The 24,221-nt window shown below is 45.8% G+C and overlaps 1 protein-coding gene across 1 annotated transcript in view; it reads left to right on the top strand.

Annotated features, from left to right (window-relative positions):
* Positions 1-683: 683 nt before the first annotated feature.
* Positions 684-24,221, top strand: part of LOC144159810 (uncharacterized) — a 79,134-nt gene continuing 55,596 nt past the window's right edge. The window contains exons 1-3 of the mRNA XM_077691492.1: positions 684-833; positions 10,887-12,146; positions 18,414-18,724. Coding sequence (XP_077547618.1) covers positions 794-833; positions 10,887-12,146; positions 18,414-18,724 — 1,611 coding nt within the window. The 5' untranslated portion in view covers positions 684-793. The remainder of the gene's footprint in view (positions 834-10,886; positions 12,147-18,413; positions 18,725-24,221) is intronic.

Below are 24,221 nucleotides of genomic sequence, written 5' to 3'. Positions count from 1 at the left end.
AGTCGGCATGCAGAAAACATCGGAATAAGTCATCGAAACCACGTGCAACAAAATGCAATATCAATCGTACAACAAACTACAAGTACAGTCACAGTGATGCGCTATTTTGAATTTCTTGCGGCTTAATGAAAATCACGAAGTGTATCGAGCACTGCCAACGACGCCGCAAACTCTTCTTTATTCGCTCATGGATGTACGTTGAACTCGAAGGCATCAGAAGGCAAAAGGATTGGGCGTAATTGCTCATAGCCACACTGAAAAACGAAACCAGCTTTTTGTTTTTCGTTTTGATGTTCTCCTCTCTTCGTATCCTCTTGCGAGCCAGATGTGTTCATAAGCGCTGCTTCGGCAAAAAACCACCTTTCAAAGTTAACGTTTGCCTCTTCCTCGCTTCGCCCGCTGTTGTTACTGTGCTATGTTTCAGTGTGTTAGATGGATCTTTAAGCGATCATGGTGGCTCAAGCAGTAGTGTTTTGTTTTTTTTTACCTTGAGTTTCGGCGCCACCGGCAGCGGGCACTCGTGTTTACATCAGCCACTTGCGGCAACTTCTTATTGCTGCGGATCCCGCAAGCGGAAAGAGGCGTCTTTAATAACGCGCCCGCCCGTCTCCTCCGCTTTTCGTTTCGCCCGAGGGTATCTCTCTATTTTCGGCCGACGATATCACTTTAGCACGTGGCCTTCCGTGGCGTTCATCCTAGTGGCGGCAAGCGGGCAGACAAGGACAACCACGTGCTTTTTCTGAGAGCGAGGGTGTCAGACGATGTGAAACCGCTGCACTTGAGGCTCGCCGTGATGTCTGTGGATCCGTGGTGGCCGAAGTTTTTCAAGCCTGGTAAGGTGCCCATTTTCGCCTAGTACACTAGAATCTTCTAGATAAACGGAAATCGCTTAAACGGAATTGCCGATTAAACGGAATAGTAGCCTGTAAGTTGGTTGGTTTTGTATTCAGATAATGTAAAAAGCTCTGGGTAAAAGGAACTAAAATTTCCGCGTCAACGTGTAAATGGAACCAGAAATGAAACATCTTGTGAAACCCATTGGCATGAGAATCAGCTTTTTACTGGTCCGGCTGTTTCGTTTTTGCTTTTTTTTCTCCATGTTTTTTAGCCTCGTTGGCCTCATAAGGTTCGTCTCGGTAGAGGTCAGCAGTGTTAGCGCAACGAATGCAACATCGCAGTCCTTGTTCCAGTCATTCGGCCTCGATTCCGGACGTTGAGGTTACAGGTCTCAGCTCCTGCCGCCTCGTTCGTGCCATCGTGGTGCTATTCACGCTTCAATAACCCGTTGCCGTCTTCTAAATTCGGTGGCTAGTAAGCGCTCGCGAAGTTGAGGCGGCTGGCCTCCGTGTAGATGCCATTGCAGGGACTCGAACAAAAATAATTCATGCATTTTGTAGTGCGCAGCGAGTCATGGTTGCCAAATCAACTTTGTGAATGCTGCCCCATAGCCTCTTGTAGCTTTGTTGCTTTCTGAAAAACTATCAGCTACATTCACCTTCTAGTGCTTGGAGCTCCATGAAATGGTATTGAGAGTGGGTACGCACATAAATTTCCACTTTCACACATATATCTCCATAAATGGAACTCCTGTTAAACAGAACTAATTTTTTCGGTCCCTTGAAGTTCCGTTTATCGAGAAACTAGTGTATTTAGAATTCGGCGTGTAGCGTCAACGACCGATAAATGTTACTAAGATATGGACGTACTAGAAAAGGTAGAGTAAGCTCTCGTAATAATTTGCACGTATCAAAATCTACCTCCATAAAGCCCGACTGCCCGGCTGGCTGATTCTGCCGGACAAGGAACCTTGATATTTATGGAGTGTATTTCTACCATGGCGTAGTAGCACACTTTGGCTTTATTTTCGGAATACAGCCCTAATACAGCTAAAGTGGAAAATTATGTTATCAGAAATTTCTTATCTACTCGTTTCCGAATGAGATGTGGTACGAGTTTCTGCTTATATATGTAACCCGCACAAGTGTCTGAAGTGTAGCCGTCCGTTTCGCCCAAACCCAATCGAATAGGGTTAAATGTGAGATTGGGAGTAATTTAGGTGACGTTTAATAATTCCTCCTTATATGCCCGGAATCCTGTGGTACCATCCAATTGGTTTTTTTCGACAAACGTTACCCATAGACATTCGCCCAAATAAATGCGGTATTTTGGCGCTAAAATGCACAAACAAGCCACAGGGGGCTTTTAAGGATACACTTAACAAATCGGACAGTCCTAACGAGTTATATCAACTGTCAGACAAACTGCTGGTCCTAGATGCTTTAAGCCTGTGGAGTATATTCTTAAAATTAGACGTCGGAGAGAGTGCAAAGAGCAACATAATTTTTCATGTTCGTATTCATTTTTTTCCTTCTGATATCGGTCCCTCATATAATTGTGTAAAACTTGTTTTAAAATGTTCTCCCTAACCAGTCTACATCGGAAGAGTCAGTTGCTTGTAAAGTGTTTGTTTCAATAGATTTTTAATGAGTGAAAAATTTAACTCATTCGAGTTTAACGCACCGAAGCTACAGCCGGGCCGTGAGACGCGCCGTTTACAGAGCTCGGATTAATTTTTGACCACATGTTAGCGTGGGTCATTAGCGTGATCGTTAGCGTGGGCTGAAATCTTGTCACACGGGGATTTTCGCTTTTCGCGTTCATGTGAACAGCAGCAACTGCAGCCGGGATGAACCCGCATTCTTGGGTTCAGCCACACAACGCTTTAGTTACTTAACTTCAGTGATGGGACTTCAGTGTGTGTCGAGGCCTTTGACATACTCAATTGTATTTTGCTTACAAAATTGCCGACGCAAATGCTGATGAATCAACAGCAGGATTTAGTCCAAACAAACGCGCAAAAGAGTGTGCGAGATTTTAAGTTCAGAGCACTTTAGGGGCTCGCCTAGTCGTCCTAGGTCGCGCGCTCAACCCAAATATATAGAGCACCAAGGCGGCGTGCCGGGCTAACGCTGTCGTTCGCGGCGTACGCCAGATGCTTCGAAAGCCAAGCGGTTTATATAGTCATAATCGTTCGAAAATCGTGAAATTCTGGCGCTTGTCATACATCTTCCCGTTGTTTATCGGAAAGAAAACTATAGGTACATTTGAGCAAAAATATACCTAATTATCCGGCAGCGCCCGCGTTCTTTTTGTTAAGGATGCCAGTTGGGTTGGTTTTTATATAAACGCAAAATGTGGCAGTGCAACGCCGGCACGTGCGGGGAGAAAAGCACAAAGAGAAGAGAACTCCCGCTGGCATAGTTTCAGGCTGGGGGCGAGCGAGCACTGCGAAGGCGGGAATTTCGAACTGCATGGGGTGGTAGCAGTAAGCGGGTAATGGCGGTACAGCCCATTACGGCGAATCACTGCTCTGCACTTCCGACAGCTTTCATATTGAGTGGAACGGCTTTATTTTTTGAACTTGCTTTTGTTAAAAGGGCCATTAATTCAAAACGCATGTTTGATTTATTCGAAATGTTGCCTCTTTACAATACCACCGGCACCACAGTTCACGCTAACTTCACTCAAATAAGCTGTATAATCAAAAAAAGAAAAAAAAAACAAGTAATAATCATGGGACTCACCATCTACTTTTCTGCACGGAACTTGTGCGTATCGTGGGCATTCTGTTGCTCTTGGCTGGGGCCGACAAAATCTGACGCAAATTAAGCATGGATTTTAGGCTTGCGGATCAGATGTTCGCGATTTAATTTAGAGCCCATTTTACTGCGAAGCAGTTTACCGCTAGCCAGCCAAGGAAATTTTCGTGGCGCGGCAGCAGAAAACTCCTAGGGTACTACTGGCTACATAAAAAAAGACATCCAGGCTTATACTGGAACCACCAGGGATCAAACCTGGGCCCGAATAGAGAAGTGCAGGGATGGCCCGTGGTCTTGCCGACTAAGCTACGCCCAATTTTTTTTCCTTTATTGCATGGGAAATTAGCCCGAATAGTTTAAAGTCCCACCCTAACTACAATAACGGTACATTCACTAATACATTTTAAAAGTCAGGCAGGCACACACACGCTTCAAGAAGATGCAACCAGTCCGGCGGCTGCGATTGCGCCGCATAGACACTGTACACAACCGCACATTGTTCGCGAAAAATTGACTTAGTTCCACGAGGTTCCTCGGCATGGCGGTCAATCATGCGACACTTCCGTAGGCTAAACAATCCTATCAGCACGAAAAGGTCATATGGCACGGAAAAGTTCTTCATCACTGGTAGGAATCGTATACTGTAACGGGTGATGTCTATGTCCTTTTTAAGCGTCCGCTGCAGAACATCCCAAAAAAACACAGCATCCCGATATAATACAAAGCAGTGATGGCTGGTTGCACAAGCGACAGTTAACAGACCAAGGCACATATACACCTTTACTATCGAGCCATGTCTTAACAGGCAACGTTGATGTGTGCAACTTAAAAAAGAAAGTTTTTGCAGCCGCTTGGATACACATTTTCTTGACGCGCTTCAACACACTGTCATCTAAAAACATCAGATATGGTGGACGGTAAATGGGCACTGGGAATAAACTTTCAAATAAAATTCCCGTCAATTCTTTCCTTGAGAGACCGTACAAATACTCGAGAGAAAAACGCACAATAAGAAACTTGAAAGTATCAGCAACCTCTTTCAGAAAGCCCCCAAGCGGCCTAGGATTCGCGTGGTGAGTTGGAGCACACGTGGAGACGGGTCGACAGGCGGTGGTTTGGATTCAGCGTCTGGGGAGAGGGAGGGCGCTGTTTGGAGGCGACACATAAAACAACACTGAGGGGAAGGCAGTGAGAGAGATGACGCTATAGCCGCCCCTGCCGCACTCCTCATTACCCTTCAAAAGACGCTCGTTCATGTTTTCTTCCTGCCGAATTCATTATTTGTAGAGCCAGGTGTGTCAAGTGAAGTGACACCGGATGGGCGATCGTTGTGGGTGTCGTTTAGAGCTTCGCAGTCGGACCACCTTCACAGCGTTGATAGGAGACAATTTTTTTTACAACATCGGCGTAAGCAATGGAAATTACGAACGAACGCGTAAACGTAAAAGGACTAGTGAGTATTACACACACTCTTCCGGATGACGCGGCGCAGCCTTCGGGCACGTTGGGCTTCTCGTACCCGACACTGGACGACTGGCAGAAGAGACACTGCGGCCTACGTGATTCGGTCAGTCGAGCCATACGCAATGTTTCACAAAACGATATCTATTAACTGTAACATTGTTCCAGGTACGAACAAAAAAAAAAGTGCAGGCAGTGGTCGTTAAGTGGTATCGTTGGTCAATCTAGGAAGGTGCATGGTAGCCAAAGTAACAAATGACATGTTCTGACATCTGTGGTAGCCTCACTCAAAATACGAACTATCGGTGTACGTACGTTTTCCGAATACGTCATTGCCGATGTCACAAACACGCGATCGAGCCCGAGAACATTTTGGCTTAAATTGCTTATTTTCTCACTTACCAAAGCATCGTTTGCAGCCGGACAAGTGCTGAGAGTGGTGTAAAACATGAAATCTTTTGAATAAAGCAAACTTGTATGTTGTCTTCCTCGACTCTTCAAGGAACAGGACACGGACATGGTGTGATGTTAGCGCCCAGGCTAAAATGCTGTAGCCAAATAGGTAAATGGAGAGGTAGTATGATGCACATCTTAAAGGTACAACTGTTTCACTGTCATTCCTAACCATGCAGTGCTTGTGGAAAGGCGGCAAAAATTGGTTGAATGTGAACTCATTTTTCCGAGTTCAAACAAAAGTAATGCAATACATTTTTAGCTTTCAATAATACCGTAAAATCTCGGTTTTAGAAACCCCATAATAACGAATTTTTCATGTTTATGAACAATTTGAAAATACCCGCTAGATTGCCTATATATGTAAAGTAAAAATATTTCAGAACTACGAATTTCAGTATGGCGCATCTTTCACACTCTTATTTTCTATTTTATAGCCGAGGAACATCAGTATTGCGAATTTGGAAAAAATAATAGCACCGCGACTATCGCGTGAAACAGCCATTTCTGTGTGTTTTCCCCCCCGTTCCAGTAGCTATCATCATCACCATGTTGAGTTCCAGTTGCTAGCGCCGCCACAAAGCTGCAGATTATCGTGCAATAGCCTAGAAAGCCTGCCGCCTTTGCCCCTTTTCTCTGTTCTGTCGCTGCATTGGTTGTCAGTCGGCGGCCGGTGGGTGGGTCAGTCGTTTTTCACGCTATTCACGTGTACGGTCATGCATTTGTTAGTTGTGAGGGATCTTGCGGCGAAGTTTGCGCGAGGTCCAACGATGAATGCGGCTAGCGACACAGCCAAGAAGAATCGAAAGCAGTAATCGTCCCGACACGAACAAAGACGACAGTGGTTCACAGAACCCAGAAAAAATGAGTGGAATGCGTCGTGCGTGCTGCACTCGCCAGAATAAAATAACTGATTTCTTCAAATGCAGCTGTTTTAAAATCAGTGCAACATTTTGATTTAAGAGTTTGCTGGTCCGCACACGCGCATGCTGCCAAGGTACGTCGGTATGAGCACTGACTTGTAACCGCAAGTTTTTCATTACAACGATATTTCAAAATAATGAACGATTGTGGCTGGCCTGGCGTGATTCGTTCTATCGAGATTTGACTGTACTCAGTTACTGAGTGCCATTTGGTGTAAATATTGCGAAAATCTATAAATATCGCTTTTTAAACGGCTTCGAAAAGTTGCCATTTTTTACAAAAATCTTATGTTTTGTCGCACTTTACGAAGCACCATCTTGAAACTTTTCATTTTTATACGAATAAGCAGGGTATGAGGTGTCCAACAGTCGCAGGTAAACAAGTTTAAAAAACTTGAGAGCTTATGCTTTAGCAATTGAGTAAAATTTTTTACGCATTTCTAGACATTTTTTATAAGTGCCACTTTGGAACAAAATTGCTTTGGCTACTAAGTTTGAGAAATATTCCCCCCAAAAGTATAGGCATTACGAATTACAATTTCCAGGATACAGCAGCGAAATTTGCAAATATTCGGCAAGAAAATTGGGAAGATTTCCTTTAAGGAATATTTACCTAAATTAAAATTAGTAAGATTAAATATAAATGTCAATTGAAACTTAAAAGAAGAAGATATACTTTTTACTTCGTTTTACAGACGGCCAAACTTGCCACACCAAGCAATGTGGAAAGTAGCCCTGCGTAATCGCGTTCTATTTTGTTATTAAACCCACTATGGGGTTTCTCACTGCAATAATGCTAGCTCGATGGTGAGGATGGTGTTCTACACAATAGTAAAGTTTCATCTCAAACGAAAACAATCCCGGGCCGTCTCCGCTCACGTGAGTCCTGTAGAGGATCGAAACATGTAGTGCATCAGTTCATTCTTGGCGCCTTCGCGTTTTTGCCGAAAGAGATGAACCCATTTCGGATAGAGGTTGTAAGGATCAGAGGTCCAACCAGCACCTCGCAACAGACCTAACGACTCGTTCCGTCGTACGTCGCCATCAATTGTATTTCCAACCACAAAGAAACAACCGAAACGAAGGACTTGCGGATATTTCCCGGGACCTCACAGACACACGCGGACCGTTATGTACAACAAAAGTCACCGGAGAATGTCCCGAAGGTGTCTCATTACACAACAGTACACGCCCGGATTCCGAGGCATGCGGGCACTGGGGCTGTAGAAGCGCCCTTCAGGAACGGGAACGAGAGGTACGCCAGGCACGCTCACCAGACCGGAGTCTAAGAACACAGAGCGAACCACTGCAACGATCGAGCAGCTTCCTTGCCGCCGTCTCCTTCGCGCGCTGCCGTCTTCTCTTGCTCCGCCCCCTCGTCTTCGGACAGCCAGATGCAACCGTCAGAGCAGCCGCGGGTTCAACAGCCCACACTTTCACTACACCTTACCAAAGTGGTACACAGCTTTGCTCTGAAAGTAACTTGTCTTTGAAGCACGAAACTCTTCAGCGGGACGCATAAACGAGGGTCCACGTGTTTTTTTAGAGCGCGTTACGTTCTAGCGTGAGTCGTAAACCAGTTTCCCCGTGTTTTAGTACCGGGACAATATGAGACGACGATTACGATGACGACGGCAGGAGACGCCAACAGCCCCAGCCTCTAACGGGATTTGCCCCTAAAAAAATCAGCGGCGCCCGGCCAAAACGGCACTAAAGATAATTCTTTAGAGGGAGAACACAGGCCAGGCCAAAAAATTTTAAACAATCGGATTGACATGAAAGCCATTCACTTCTAAAAAAGTAGAAAACATCAGAAGGAATAACAACAGAAAATATGGTATCATGAGAATAAAGACGGATTGGACTGGTGGTACGTTTGAACAGAAAGAGAGAGAAAAGCAAGAAAAGCAGAAACAAAGGTGAAATCAAGCGTAATATCGAATGCACTATACAACGATGTTTTTTCGTGCAAACCGACACGTACAAAAATTTCTAGTCATGCACAAGAAATGTGCCTCAGCCTGTTCAAAGAAGGGACCTCTTTGTTATATATTTTAACACTTTTTTATGCTGGATATGAAGGTTGGTTCCAAAGAAAGGCTGTTTATTAAAACTGGTTTTACAAATGACATCCTTTTCCAGGCGGGAAGTAATATCATTTAGTTTGTCGCACTAACCTCTCCTTTTTCACGAATCATTTATATTCTGTATCACAATATTGGGCACTGAGTAAAACAATGCGCTATATTTGAAAATTGGATTCTGTAATTAATTCATTACTTCGGCAGTTGAAGAGTCATGCAATCGCGTTTCATGCACCAGGTTCTTGGATATTCTATGGAGAATCTTGCTTATTTTGATTTCCCTGGTGGTAGTACAGCCCCCGTATTTTGTTATTGTTTATCGAATTACGCTTTCAGCTAAACAATGTTATACTTTGTAGAGGGTTTGTAGGTTGCAAACGTCCCACAACTTATAAATAAATACTGACAGATATCTCAGCTGTTTACGTATGTGAGTAATTTGCTCGTCCCAATTACAATGCTAATCAATGTATATACCCAGGTACTTTCAATGATGACCATACATTAACGGCGAACAAGAAAAGTATTCGCTGTCTCTAGTGCGCAAAAAAATATCCATGTTTGAACAGACTATCCTGTAAGGGCTTCCGATGGACATTATGATTTGCTTGGCTTACCAATATGTGGTTTTCTGACATCCACTTTAACACCTTGCTTACATCATTTTGCGTAACTTTTACGGTATGTGCGTAAGAAGAGTACAAATAAAGTAACGCACTGTTGCCCGCAAATTGGGTCAAATGAGATGGTCATTGAAGCATCTTTATATCATTTGTATCAATAATGAAAACCATTGGATCGATAGTGGAGCCTTGAGGTACTCCATAGTTTACTGTCATTTTGTTACTGGTAGGGTTGCTAATTTTGCCATTATAGTAGGGTTACCAATAAAGCTGGTTGTTTGTCACCAGAATATTTTCGAAGAAATCGCAGAATGTCTTTCTGAAACCCAATATTTTCAATTGCTTAATAAGCGTTCAGGGATCAACTGTTTCAAAGGGTTTAGTCCTATCAAATAACCATTAACGTTTTTTTATTAGAGTCCAAACCGCCAACAACTGCGGCACTGAATCCCTCAAGGGGTGCTTTTGTTTTAGGAAGTCCCAAGTGATGCTGAGCACGAGGCCGCGGGTTCGATTCCCGGCCACGGTGGCCGCTTTTCGGATAGAGGCGAAAAGCAAAAACACGCGTGTGTACGAGAGTTCGGTGCACGTTAAATATCCCCAGGTTGTCAAAATTAATCCGGAGCCCTCCACTACGGCGCGCCTCATCGCCTGCGTGGCGTCGGCGTGTTAAACCTTACAATCAGTCAATCAATCAAGCCCAAGCGTATCTAAGTTCAAGCGTAAAACACATCACCAAACAAAAAAGAAAAAATAGTTCGCTGCAATATTCATGCGTGTATGCCATCGTCGTACACAGCCGTAGTATACAAGAGGTCATTGTCATATATATCTTCGCAAATTCTTGATCACGAATCATCGCAGAATCACAATAATAACTCACTCATAACATAAATGACCCCATGTATTTCTATAGAGGGCATAGTTTTATAGTTGCAGATCACACTCATGAAATATAATCGTGACAACAGAGTGACAACTGAAAGCAGAGTAATAAACATAAATCTTACATAAATGTACGAAACATTTATGTTAGAATAAAGTGTCTCACAAATTGCCACATGTAATTCTATGTTGCCATATGTATTCTTAAGAGGCGACTCGCGTCACGCGTTAGAGACGGTTAAATTTTGGGGGAAGTGAAGATAATAAACGATGGAATAGAACTTATTGTTACGGGGGAACTGTGCTATTGTAGTCCCGCATGCCCAAATTAAAGCTCCGAGGAAAAGTAAGATTTGGCTGTGAGGCTGCAAAGGAAATGCTAAAACGCAGAAGCAAGCTGAATGGCGAACGAGAACGTCTGCGAGCTTGGTCGCGGCATGAAAAGGGGCACGTTTCAAAGACAGTTGCTCTTCAAACCCTTTACTCAATCTTCGACCGCATGCGGAGGAGCCGCAGCGGTGCCGTAGTAACGTTTTATACCACGGGGTGAAAGGGCTTAACCGGAATAATTCAAATGTCCGGGAAATGGGAATGGCAGCCCAAATAAAGAATAGCCGCTTCACTTGGAATAGACAGAACACGGTTGTCTTGCGGTGCCGTTATCCCTGTTTACTATCGAAGTTGTTATCACTAGTTGCACGCGCATTTTAAAACGCGTTGTGCGGACTTTGTTATATGCAGCCTGCTTTTTATCTGACCTGAGGTAAAGTGACAATATGAATACCGTATCCAGATGTGTGCAAAAAAACGGTGCAATGAAATGTGCTCATACTTGGCATAAAACGGTTTTTTGCACAGGTATGGAGAGCTTGGTAGTGCAAGCGGTGCTCCTGGTGGTTTTGGTAACGACCGCCATTGCAGCCACACCCCCCGCCATCGTACGAGTACCACCTCACGAGTTGCTCTTCCACGTTGCCTCCGCTCCGGATGAGGACCCCAGGCCTTTTCTGTTAGAGTGCGATGCGGTGGGAGACCCCGAGCCCAATTACGAGTGGACCAAGAACAACGAAAGCTTCGACTACGCCGCAGACGATTCGCGCGTCTCGAAACAGCGTGGCCGTGGTACGCTTGTCTTCACCGCACCGGAGGACCGCGACGAGGGACTGTACCAGTGTCGCGCGAGCAACGAGCACGGTACGGCTCTCTCGAACGCCGTGCTTCTGCGCAAGGCTCATCTGAATAGTTTTCCGCATCAAGACACGAAGATAGTGTCCGTGAAGGAGGGCGAGCCGTTCTCTCTTCATTGTGATCCACCGTCGGGGTACCCGCCTCCTCTTGTAAGCTGGTTCCTTCTGCACCAGAACGGTGCTCTCCGCGCGATAAATTCATCACGCATTACGGCCGACCCGAAAGGCGGCTTGCACTTTTCGCGTGCTGATCTGGGCGACGCACTCGACGACGTCGTCTACGCGTGTTCCGCCATGTCCAGATTCGTGCACCAGTACAAGCTTGGTAACAAGATCCGGCTCCATGTGGAGCCTATGTCAACAACTGAAGAGCAACGTGTGGCGCCTGTTAAGCAGTACTTGTCACCGGAAAATGTTGTGGCACTTCGTGGCAGTAGAGTTGAGCTGCACTGCATTTACGGTGGCACACCACTACCGGTCACCTCCTGGTCTAAGGGAGGTGGGGAGCCAGCATCTTCGCGCTTCACGTTCGGCAACAACGGCAAGACCTTGATCATCAAGTCTGTGCAGTTTGAGGACGAAGGATTGTACGAGTGCCGGGTGGACAATGGTGTAGGGGATGGCTCAAGTCATACCGTGAACCTTAAAGTAGAAGCGGCACCGTATTGGCTGAATGGGCCCAATAACACCGACGCCGCTGAAGGGGAAAACGTTGTGTTAAACTGTGGCGCGATGGGTTTTCCCAAGACAAATTTGGAATGGTTTGTGAATGGTGTACCCATCTCGAGCGCCAAACCAAACCCACGTCGCATGGTACTTGGGAGTGTTCTAACCATTGATTTACTAGATAAAAGTGACACGGCCGTCTACCAGTGCAATGCCTCCAATCCGCATGGATACGCCTTCCGGAGCTTCTACATCAACGTGCGCGGTGAGTGTTTTGAGCTTGAACTGCCTTTTTAGTTTTGCAGGCACTCAAAACTGATTGAACCTGAAATGAGCATCAAACGCGTGTCCTTTCAACAGTTGAAGCAGTAGTGCCCTGTTGAGGACAATGTTTCTTCATTTAGGTCATTCGGAGTACTGGTGAACATTTTCAGTTGCATTCAGAGTTAAAATTTCATTTGATTATCCTTTAAAATACACATGGTCTGTCATTCTAAAACAATCGTTCAATATAGAGTAGTGAACGTACTATAGCTATTGTAGGGCTACTTTGCGCTTACTAAATGGCAGAATGAGACACATTACACGTAATTTATTTATTTATTCATTTATTTATGTATTCAGTACCCACAGCGCCTGTGGCATTACAGTGGGGGGGTACAAGGAAATATACACTAATCAATGCAAGAGATTTAACAATAAATGCAGAGTCAAACTTAAACAACATACAAAACTTGAATATACAACTTGAATGTTACAACAAGTTGGGTCATAACATGGAAAAAAATGCATCGTTAGACATGACTGTCACAGTATCGTGAGGCAGCCGATTCTAATTCGATATGGTCCTGGGGAAGAAAGACTTTCTTAGGACATCTGTTTGACACTTTATTTCTCATTTCTCTTACCTTATTCACATGATCCAAGCGTAAAGAGACATAATCAGGCCTAAGAAATGACGTCAATGACGTAGTAATGACGTCAAAACGGTGCATTTCTGTAGAATTCTCGGTCCGAATACATAGAAAGATTTTTAAGTGATAAAGTAGAAGTGCATTACGCTTTTTCGCCAACCGAGCAGATGTGCAACGCTTCGTCAGCGTGGGTGCTGGGAATGAAATTGCCCAAGTGTCTGATCATGCCGAAGAGGAGGAAATATTCTGCCGCCCTGCCACGTGAATGCCTCTCTTTACTCCTAGCCCATCTGTAATGCTCTTCCCCTCCAGTTGCGCCCATTCCACGATAAGAGCGGAGGATGTTTGCTTAATTTATTACAATTCTGCCGTGTCCCACTGCTCGGAAGCCATGTATTAGTACCTTTCCTCACTGTTGAACGAACGCCGCCACGTTATCCAGCCCCATCGCGTGCTATCTTTTGATTCTTGTTTCAAAATATTGTTTTCAACGTGTATTTTTCATTTGCTAGTGCAAAAAACAAGCCGTCAGGTACTTTTATTCAGAAGAGCCTTGCAAATACCGCTCAGTTATTGATGTCTTGCCTCAAACATGCCTAATGTTTTTTTTTTTTTCCTAAAAAATGTTCACAAGTGGGAAGTCTGCATTTAGGTTTAGTTTGTCACGAGCCCTTTCAGGGCTGGGTCACTGTTTTCCGTTTGGGTGGGTCCACGCAGAGTTGAGAGGAAAAGAGACACAGACACGAACTGGTAGCAAAGTTTAATTAAGAAGGGTTTAAATGGTGCCGGCTCTGCCTCACCGGGTTCGAGGACGGGATTCGTCGGCGCTCGTCCGCCTCCTGGTCAGGTAGACGCGTGTCAGGCGGGTGACTGGTTCCGGGCCGTGAAGGCGAGATCATTCGCTCTCGCGCCGAGATGCACGGGAGGCGCACATTCGCAGCTGGGCCGGGGGCTCGAGCTCTCGAGCCGGGGAACGCGTACTCCGCTGGGCTGTGGAGGAGATCTCGGAGGGCAGCTGCGGGCCCGCTCGTCCGTGTTGGCGGAAAGTGCAGGAAGCGGCGTTCCACCCCGTCTCGTTCTCGGGCCGGAAAGCAGGAGCGCGCTGTCGGATTTATCTTACGGTGGTTTCCTCCGGTTTGAATTTCCTAGTGGCGGGTGGAGAAAGGGACCCCAGGCACTTGTTTGGGAACAAAGAGGGACCGGGCGGTCATTGTTCGCTCCCTGCACGCACGTGAAGCTTCCACCAGCGTTACGGGCTATACAAGGTGGGCTTGGGCTCGTCTCGGCGAAAAACGGCCTTGTACGCACGTGTAGTGGTACGAACGGTGGCACCGGTGGCAACGTCCGAACGTCACCATTGTTTCCGAAATTTTCTGGCCATATAAACCGGTTGCTCCATGTGTCGTCCACATTCAGCGGTAAGTCTGAATCGAGGGACAGAGAGGCAGACATGCATACATACAGACCAAATTTTCGGGTTGATGTAGCCGAAAAACGAGTATCGTGTTTAAAAGTAAAACAATGAATAACAACTTAGCCGAAACTCCCATGGGAAAAGAGTCCAAAATCGTTTTTGTATGGGTTCAATTCCAGCCATACACGTCTTCGTTTTTGAATTAGATTCAGTGGGCCCTGGGACATTTTATAAAAGTTGTATTTTACATAGAGGGCCTTTTAGTAATGAAAGACCCTAGGACACATGAACAAATACCGCATACGTCTTATATAAAACTATCAACAAGATCCTATCGCGCTTAAAAAACAGCTTGACGAACATGCATTTGGGAAAGTCGCCAAACAAGGATTACTCATACAAATCAACCAGGCTTCAGAGAAATGTAGATAAATTTGAAATTCGTTGCATCTCAAACAAGTTGCGGCTAAGATTCGGCGGTGCGTAGACCTATCGGAGAGCTCTTAACGGGAATGGGATAGTGGTACGACTAAATGCAGAACGGCGAGGGAAGAAACTGCACCCAGGATGTTGTTGATCTCATGAGGCAGCTCACCCACTGTAAGGGTTCCAGGCGTCAGCGATGCTGCAAAGTCGAACGCGTGGGAAGCGGCGGTTCCCTGGCGGGCGCATGAAGGGCTTTATAGCAGCCAGCTTGCCAAGAGCGAACGGCCTTTGGATCATGCCGACTGCGAGGAGACGAATTGCCTTGAGCCTCAGCTGGGGCTGCGACGTTGTTTTGAACAGTGTGTTGCAAAGCACAGTATATTCTGGGCACTATAGTACGAGCGTGGGAAAGCGTGGGTCGGATGCTTCGGGGCCGCCTGCGCACGCGCTTAGCCATTAGCGGGTTGTAAAACCATTTGGTCCGTCGAGCGGCTGGAGACGGGGAGCGTGGAGCTGTCAACTGTGGTTAGACAGTGGCCGATTTATGGCGATATCTTTCCTTTTGTTGGCCAGTGCGCACGCGGAGTGGAGGCGTGCGAGGGTGCGCGCGTTGCGGCCCGGGATGGGCGCGGCAGAGGCGACGCCTGAGCCGGCCGCCGTGTCCTTTTGTCCCTACGCGCTGTTTCTGGCCCACGGTCCAATTAACGGAGCATCGCCTGTCAACGGCGGAGAATCTTGGGGACGCGCCGGGTCCTTAAGACGGATGTTTATGGGTTTCAGCTGGCTTGAGGAACTGTCCTGTCTCGGACGAGATGCATGGGAACAGTCGATGCAGACAGCGTTCGTGGAAGCGTGTCCCTGGCGCTTGCACGTGTTTTCGCGGGTTTTTGAGTGTTTATCGTGTTTGTTTGGTTTGCTTTTGATCCTTTCCTTTTTTTTCTGGAGAGAGAGAGAGAGTGACCAGTATTTGAGGGTTACGGGGTGCGTTGCCCACCGCGGTTTACGACCGGATTTACTAATCCATCCTATCAGGTGGCCAGGAGATACCGATTGGCCTGTGTATCGGGGGTGGGGCCTAAGTAACCCATTAGGACCACTAGAGAGGAGGTCTGGCGAATCCTCAGGGTTTTAATGTGCTATGCACGGCCGGCGTATTGCCGGGCTAGCCGGGTCACGCTAGGGAGGATCTCACCACTTGGGTAGTTTTAGGCCAGGGTCCGTCGCTGACGGGGGCGCCGCGTGCACAAAGTCTTAGCTGACCTAGAACCCCACTTTATTTCATACTCTGTCTACGTCAGTCTGTGAATATCCTGTATATGTCTTCCGTGTAAATTTACACTTTTGAAACCCTCAACAACTCTCATCGTCCTCGTGCCATCAGTGCCGTCACCATCAGGCACCAACGCAGATCATCATCATCTTCAACAACAGCGAAATAAAGAACGTCATCATTTACTCCCACAGTCTGCTCAGTGCGGGGTGGAATTATAGGGGAAAAGAATACCATACGGGGTAGAGCAAAAGAAACGTTAGAACGAGTATAAAAGGTAGACCAGGGCTGCTCTGTGGCTGTTCATCAGGGCTGGTCACTGTGGCACATCACTGAGCACAGCCCAAAAACTTCACTGGCGCCATGCTTCGTCCTAGACATGAGTCTCGTCGATAACCTTGAATGCGACGAGGCGCTCTTGCGAAGTGATGAGCAGTCCTCGGGGATTCTGAAGCTCGACATTTGCTCGGGGAAAACTCAAGTTGATGAGCGGGTACGGGCAAGTGGGAGATTGCGTCCGACAGTCTCAAAGAGCACGACGCCCATCGCAAGAGTTCAGAGCCCACGACTACGACCCTAAAGCCGGCGGAGTCTGCAGAACCAAATTCCCTGCGAGTGGGTGAAGCGTAGCACGTCCGCACAAATGTGCCGAAATGAAAGACCTAACGTCGATGCTCAGACTGTCATCCTGTGCCACCGAAGGCATGACAGCTGCATCACTCTCCACCGACTGGGGCATGTGGGCGCTTCTATGAACTCCCATGCCTAGGGTAGGCCTTAATATCTGGACGCTGGCGGGGAGGCGGTGCTTCCTGGTTTATGCAAGACCGAGAGGGTCTACGGCCTCTGTACATAGCGTGGACCATCCATTTATGATAAACAACGCAGTACTTCTAGTCCCTGCCTCAATAAAAAGGGTGTTTAGTATAGAGACCACTAATTTCCTGACAGAGTGGAGCAATATTTTCACATATTGCTGGCACATAGTCCTTCCTAATGCCGAATTATGTTTGGTACATTAAAAAATGCAGTTGGTGTCGTGCTTTTTGCGGTCCGAGCTCGCTGTCTGAAACCTAAAACGAAGGAGTATCATCCTTTGAAAAATATCATCCTAGGAAGAATACTATATCCTTGCCTGAGAGCAAGGATGAAATTTTTCTAAAAAACGAGAAAAACTTAGCTGTGCGACGCAAGTATCCGAACAAAATAAGACTACACTGTATAATGATCCACATGCATGCAACTAGACGGAAATTAAGTAAAACATTCTGGTCCAAAACATAAAAAAATTCGCAGTCAAAAGGCTAAGAGGGTAGAGCTAAGCCTTCATATAGAGGCAAATACAAGGTGTTGCGACGATAATTGGAACACTAAAAATTTTGCTGAGCGAACCGCCGCTCTGTTCGCGCTCAAACATGCCACGAAGGTCGCATTTTGTGGTCTATATTGTTTGATACCGAGAACAACGATAGTACTTATATGCGTATTCTGAAAATAAATAAAAAGAATTTTCAATTATTGGAAAATGGCGGCTGATGTGGACGTGCGAGCCAGCGCAAGTTGATGTTAGAACGACGGAACTACCTGGGGTATGCAGAGCGAAACGCACGTTTGGGATTCACGGTAAGAAGGAGCCAAATGGTGCAGCAGACGGTCAGAAAATGTACCTAGGAATGCGCTAGCAGACGATCAGAAAACCCGGTTTTCGGGCTCGCACGTCCAAATCAGCCGCCATTTTCCCATGGGACAAAATCGTTTTTATTTATTTTCAGGATAGACAGGTAAGTACTCTCGTTGTCCCCGGTGTCAAACAAAATAGACCACAAAATGCGACCTTCGTGTGAAGTGTGAGCGCGAACAGAGCGGCGGTTCGCTCAGGAAAAATCTTTAAAGTGTTCCAATTATCGTCACAACACCCTGTAGTAAAAGCCAACCAACTTCGCCTGCCAGGCGGCGCTTGTTACAACATCGTCACAATGGAGCCGCCTTTAACAACTATCTATCGTTATAACAGTTACCGAGAAATAGACGGACAGTGAATGAGACGGGCAGACGGACGAATACACTTTCAGACAGACGGACAGGAATTTTTCTGACATGTCTAGCAAACACGTTATTTGGACTGACTCGCCCTTTGGTGAGTTTGTGCGAGTTTACAAAAGACCTCGCCTGCCAGGAATGTCTGTCAAGAGCTAAGTCATTACTTGTGCAATTCTCTCTGTGTGGTGCCAGTAGTTCTAAAAGGTCTTTGTCTTTTTTAGCAAGGATGTCGCTTGCTGTTTTGTCTGTTACCGCTCATTACAACGGCGACAAAAGCGCAGTGAATCGAGATAGCGAAGCGGTGAGATAAGGCATCCAAGCGCGTTGTTTCTTTGACTTAGCTGCACCTTCTAAGCAGAGGGTCCATGTGTTCGAAGCGACAGAAACTGTGTTCGCTGCGCTTCTGCCGCAGACCTGTGAACATGGCCTGTGACTGCTGTGCATATGCTAATATGTGCTTAACTGCAGCTTATCCGCCAACCATTGCCGAGGCACCACAGAACGTGACGATGGCTGTGGTGGGGTCACGCGTGACGCTTCGCTGCCGCGTGTTTGGTGCGCCACGTCCACATGTCGTGTGGGTCAAGAATGGCCTGGATCTGAGCGGGGGCCGCCACGTGGTGCTGGACTCAGGTGACCTGCAGATTTCGGATGTTCACTTCCAAGATGAGGGCGAGTATCACTGCCAAGCCAGCAACAAGTTCGGTATGGCGTCAGCCTCAACCTCTGTACGAGTGCAGCAAAAAACACGGATCACATCACCGCCGGAGGACTTGGAGGTGAATGGCGAAAACTTCATTTCGCGCAAGTGCTGGATAAGGATCGCAATTTGCAGGAGAAAATCTTCCAGAAAAATATTGCCTAAGTTACGAGCTAGTCTGAGCACCTTGTGTCTCGGGTCGAGGCGGAACGTGTGTAATGAAGGCGGACACCCCGATGCCCAAACAGTCTATCCTAACTGACCACCCATCCGCTTACGTGCATACAGTTGACATTATCTGTCGATGTGTCTGCAGGTGCGAGAGTGCCTACCGATGCATATAAGTGCGACAACAAAGCAATCGTGACGGTAGTTACTGGTCATGAGTTCACAGCTCTGCTGTTCATACCAATTCGCAGTTTGGAATGGGTTTTAAATTTTTAACTTTGTGTAATTTTGGTAACCTAGTGTAATAGCTCAGGATTTCAGGACACTTGTGGCAGCAAGCCGTAATGAAATTTGCTAGATGCACTAGAACCAGAGTTAAGATAATTTTTCACGACTGTTCATTGATACCCGCCGCGGTGGCTCAGTGGCTAAGGCGTTGCGCTGCTGAGCACGAGGTCGCGGGTTCGATTCCCGGCCGCGGCGGCCGCTTTTCTGATGGAGGCGAAAAGCAAAAACGCCCGTGTGTACGAGATTTCGGCGCACGTTAAAGATCCCCAGGTGGTCAAAATTAATCCGGAGCCCTCCACTACGGCGCGCCTCATCGCCTGCGCTGCGTCGGCGCGTTAAACCCTACAATCAATCAATCACTGTTCATTGATGCGGCTGGAAGGCAACCGCCTACTGCGGTAGGATCCCTGAGTAAGAATCCGACAAAAACTAAACTCATGTGAACCAGGCGGTGTTTAAGTTTAGGAACTGGGCTCACGTGATCCTCACAAGACGGCGCGGTGAGCGCGCTACCACGTTGAGAGGAACTATGCACAGCGCAATTGCAGAGATATAGCTTCAAGTACGGCGGTAAACTCTTTCTGTAATTAAACTGTGTTATTGAAACCCAAGTTATATTTTATGGCGGGAGTAAGTATATGAGTTTTGCGATGTCTACGCCGCATATACAATGATGCTGCGCGGTACTAAAGGCGTAACTTTTCAAAGTTGACTAATTGAGTTTGTTGACAAGAAACGGGTCGTAGCTCAGTATAGGCGGAAGGAGTTACATGAACATGAAGCCGTTCTACTCAATGTGAAAGCTGTCGGAAGTGCAGAGCAGTGATTCGACATAATGGGCGTTACTGCCGTTACCCCCCTACTGCTACCACCCCATGCAATTAAAATTTTCCGCCTTCGCAGTGCTCGCGCCCCCCCTGCCTGAAACTGCGCCAGCGGGAGTTCTGTCCTTTTTGTGCTGTTCTCCCCGCACGTGCCGGCGTTGCACTGCCACATTTTGCGTTTACTATCGTAAAAACCAACCCAACGGGCATCCTGAACTAAAGGAACGCGGGCGCTGTCGGTTAAATACGTATATTTTTTCTCAAATGTACCTATAGTTTTCTTTGCGCTAAACAACTGGAAGATGTATGACAAGCGCCAGCGTTTTACGAGTTTCGAACGCTTATGACTAAATAAACCGCTTGGCTTTCGAAGCCTCGAGGGTACGCCGCGAACAACTGCGTTACCCCGGGATGACGCCTTGGTGCTCTACATACTTGGGTGGAGCGAGCGAGTTGGGACAAGGCGAGCGCCTACAGTTCTCTGCACTTAAATACGACAGTAGGCTGGCATGGCTTCGGGGCGGACGTCCGGCATGTGAAATTGGGGGTTGGTTAGCCTCGTTTTAGAATGCTTGTTAGACACAACTTACTGGCGTGTAGTATAGTCAATTTCCTGAAGGAAAGGCGATTTGGTGCCGAAGAACTGAAGATTGGTGTTTTGTTCCGAATCGATTTACGTTTGTTGAGTTCGCACCTCTAGTCATGGTGGAGCAGGTGAAGTACCACATTAAATGACGGAAATGAGTTATTGTGGTGTGCACGTAGGTTCCTATGAAAAGGGTGTGGTTATATTGCATCATATTCGTATGACGTCTCGTTTATATGACTCCTTTGTAATAGTTTTAATGAAGTCCCTTCTTGCGCCTTAAGAAGGTGCCAGCCGCCAGCTACCTCTACTAGTCATTTGTGTTTTCTTCCGTGAATTTTTGTGGATGGAAGTTCTATGTTGTTGTGAAGGGTGGGAGTCTGGGAGGTGTGGTTAGTATGGATTTCTTTTAACACATCATTTTCTGGCGGGTTTCCATTGGCACAGCGGCAGTGCCCCGGTGTCCACGCAAACTCAACTTGCAGGGCTTATATTACAGCGGTTGCAGTTAGGCGCTTGTGCTGTCCTGTATGGTAGTCTGTGAGTCCGTGATGAGTCAATATTTATGGGCGATATTAATATAAAGATGTGCATACTGTTGCAGGGTGCCTAGCAGACAGAATAGTTTGCCTTCCTTTGTGAGGCCGTATTTGTCGGTGACCTTAAGTGTGCCATATCATTTCGGGTGCTTTGGGAATACCCGAGAAATAGCTGCTTTAGTTTCGTCGACATGCAAAAAATAGTACCGCGGAGGACATTGGCGGGTTATAAAGAAAACCAATTAAGTTCATTTTGGAGGTCATTTTGCCACCACTCACTCCCATTTTCAACTTGGTGTTATCATCTGGAGTATTTCCAGAACGTATGAAATAGGGAAAAGTAACCGTGATATTCTAGCCGGGTGAGAAAAATCGTCTCTCAAATTATAGGCCTATCTCTGTACTTCCAATTTTCTCTAAAGTAACTGAAAAAATTGCATTTTTGCGTTTGGATTCTTCTTGCACGAAACATATTCTAATCTGACCGCATCAGTATGGTTTTCTCAAGAGAAAGTCAAGCGAACTTGCTTTATTAAAACATAAAGAAATTATAAATAGATACTTCAAAGATAAACAGTTAGTTGTGGGAGTGTTTGTCGATTTCTCGAAGGCATTTTGGCGGTTTAAATCACCGCACACTTTTATTGAAGCTCGAGCACTACGGAATACGTGGTCCGCCTCTTAATCTTCTGCAGTCGTATCTTACAGATCGAGCTCAATCATGAGTAATAAACGGTAAAGTTTCAGCTTCGCAGCTTCTGACCGGAGGTGTCCCTCAGGGAAGAATATTAGCCCCTTTATTGTTTAATATTTATATCAACGATATTGCCAACATTACAGATCAAGCTTCCTTCGTCATATACGCCGATGACACTGGCGTATTTGTTCTATCCGAGAGCCCCGATAAATTGTGCAACATCGTAAATTCGACACTCCAAAAACTTAACGACTTAACGATTGGAGCTCCGCAAGTTCAGAAAGAATACACAGCAAAAAAAACAACAGCAATTCTCTTCACCCCTTATCAGAAGCACTTAAATTTTGATTTCAACACTCACATCGGTGCGGGAAAAGTTGAGGTAACCTCAGAAGCTAAAGTGCTTGGAATAATATTTAACGAGCATTTACTGTGGAGCTCGCAAGTAGATCATCTTCTTACAAATATAGCGAAAATTGCGGGAATTGTATCTTCAGCTATCTTTTTCAACCGAGATAAACTACTGCTCTCTGGTCTGGAGCACAACTTATAAATCCAACATATAAAAAAATGGCTTCGCCATATCGCAAACGCTCCATGGGATTCACTCACACACAACCTTTTCTTAAATTACAAGATACTGCCATTCCCGAAGTTATAGAACTACAGGCTTATTGTGGTGTATAAAAACAGCATTAAAATAATAATCAGGCATTTCGGTCTCTGTGTAATCTGGAAGTAGCTTCGGTGGCTTCGTACAGTTTTTGACGTCAGGCAAAGTGCTTGATAGCTTTTGCTAGGACAAACCAAGGGTTAAGCAGTGTTGAAATCCATATGAGCAAGTTACTGAATGAATATACATCAAAAACATAAATATCTTGAGCATTGGTACTTCAGCTCTAAAATTAGAATTACAAATACGTCATCAATAGGTTCCCGGCACTTGAAGTTATGAAGGCTACATGTAACTATTAAAACACGGCATTCAAACCCCGGGGACCCCTCATCATATCTGTGTGCATTGACGATATTTCTTAGTGTTTTTTCTTGCGAGTTGAATTGTTTGTGTGAGATGAAATTCTTGCTACCGTGTACAGTGGCAGTGTGGCATCATTTAGACGTTTATATGTTTTTGGCTTCATCTGACACGTTGTGAATTCCTTTAGTATTGACTGGTATACTTAGCAAAGTACGTTTACATGTTTTATTTCTTTTTCATTGCTGTCATAAATTTGTAATGATGGCGAGATAAGCATCTATACCGTTTTATACCCGTCGTTTTCATTGTGTAAAACACATGCATGGCTTTTTGTTACCTAGGAGATAAAGCAGTTGTATGTTTTATATGTGCTTTTTTTCGGTTTAGATTGCTCAATTGGCTTTGTATTACCCAGACAAAAAATTTTGTATGTTAGTTGAGTTGTTGTCCATGTCTACAAAACATTTCTGCCATTGCTGTATGCCATGGGTACTGGGACCTGGTAAAGCTTTCGCATGACAAGCTTTTTGCCCCTGTTTCCTTGCACTTCTGCTTGTTAGGAATGCTCAAATAAAGAAACTTCAAACATAGACATCGGCACAAGTGTAGTATAGCCCGCGTAGTATGGATCAAGTGCAGTTTCCAAGGCAAAATCAATGGAGGGATCATAGAATGGTCAGCTTGACGTTCGCAGAGATAAGTGCTAAAGTTATTTTTTTGTCTTTGGGTGGGTCAGGACAAGTGGTTGGTGATGTAATAGTTAGGCCTCTTATACGAGTCTAACAACTGATGACAATGAGCAATCATTTCCTTGCCTTCGACTAAACCCTTGGACTTTCCTCTGCGCCAAAAACAACCTCTGCTTTTTTACCCGCTTCGCCTTCCCTCTATATAATCCTAGCATCGCCCGTTGTGCCCTGGTGGCTTCCCGTATTCCTGTCCCCTTGATATTGTACTCTTTATGGTAAATGTAACGTGCAAGTTACAAAAACTAGTAGTATAGGCCGTCACAAACTTGTTCAGAAGTGTCATACCCAAGCCCATGGGTTCTTGGTTGCGGCCATCGACATTGTGTCAGCAAATTGTAACGGGTATAGGGATGACGTTCTTATATCCAGAACCGGGTTTTATTTAGGCGTTACGCAGTGGCCACAAACGAGCTGCTAGTGATGAGGATTAGTCGAGCTTAGATAATCTTCGTGCAGTTTTTGTTTAATTTATATGACTTCATCGCCTTGCTTAATTATGGCTGTATTGCACTGGAACCCCGCGTAACAATGCATGCTGTAACAATGCATATTTTATGCCTACGTGTGTATACTGTATCGCACCGAGCTTTGCCAATTACAGCTATTGTGATTTGTATTCCCCTGTAGACCATTCACAATTACACAGCCAACTACACCTTTTATATTGTAAAGTTGTGAGGAAATTGCCATGGCGCTTCATTAATCCCGTCTTTATTGGTATTTGTAGACTTTGTTGAGGGACCAGG

This window comes from Haemaphysalis longicornis, unplaced genomic scaffold (assembly GCF_048455015.1).
Source record: "Haemaphysalis longicornis isolate Haplotype H1 unplaced genomic scaffold, Haemaphysalis longicornis Haplotype H1 scaffold_10, whole genome shotgun sequence".
NCBI classification, from domain to species: Eukaryota; Metazoa; Arthropoda; class Arachnida; order Ixodida; family Ixodidae; genus Haemaphysalis; species Haemaphysalis longicornis.
Note: the sequence above shows the minus strand (reverse complement) of the source record. Positions and strands in the feature narration are given on the sequence as shown.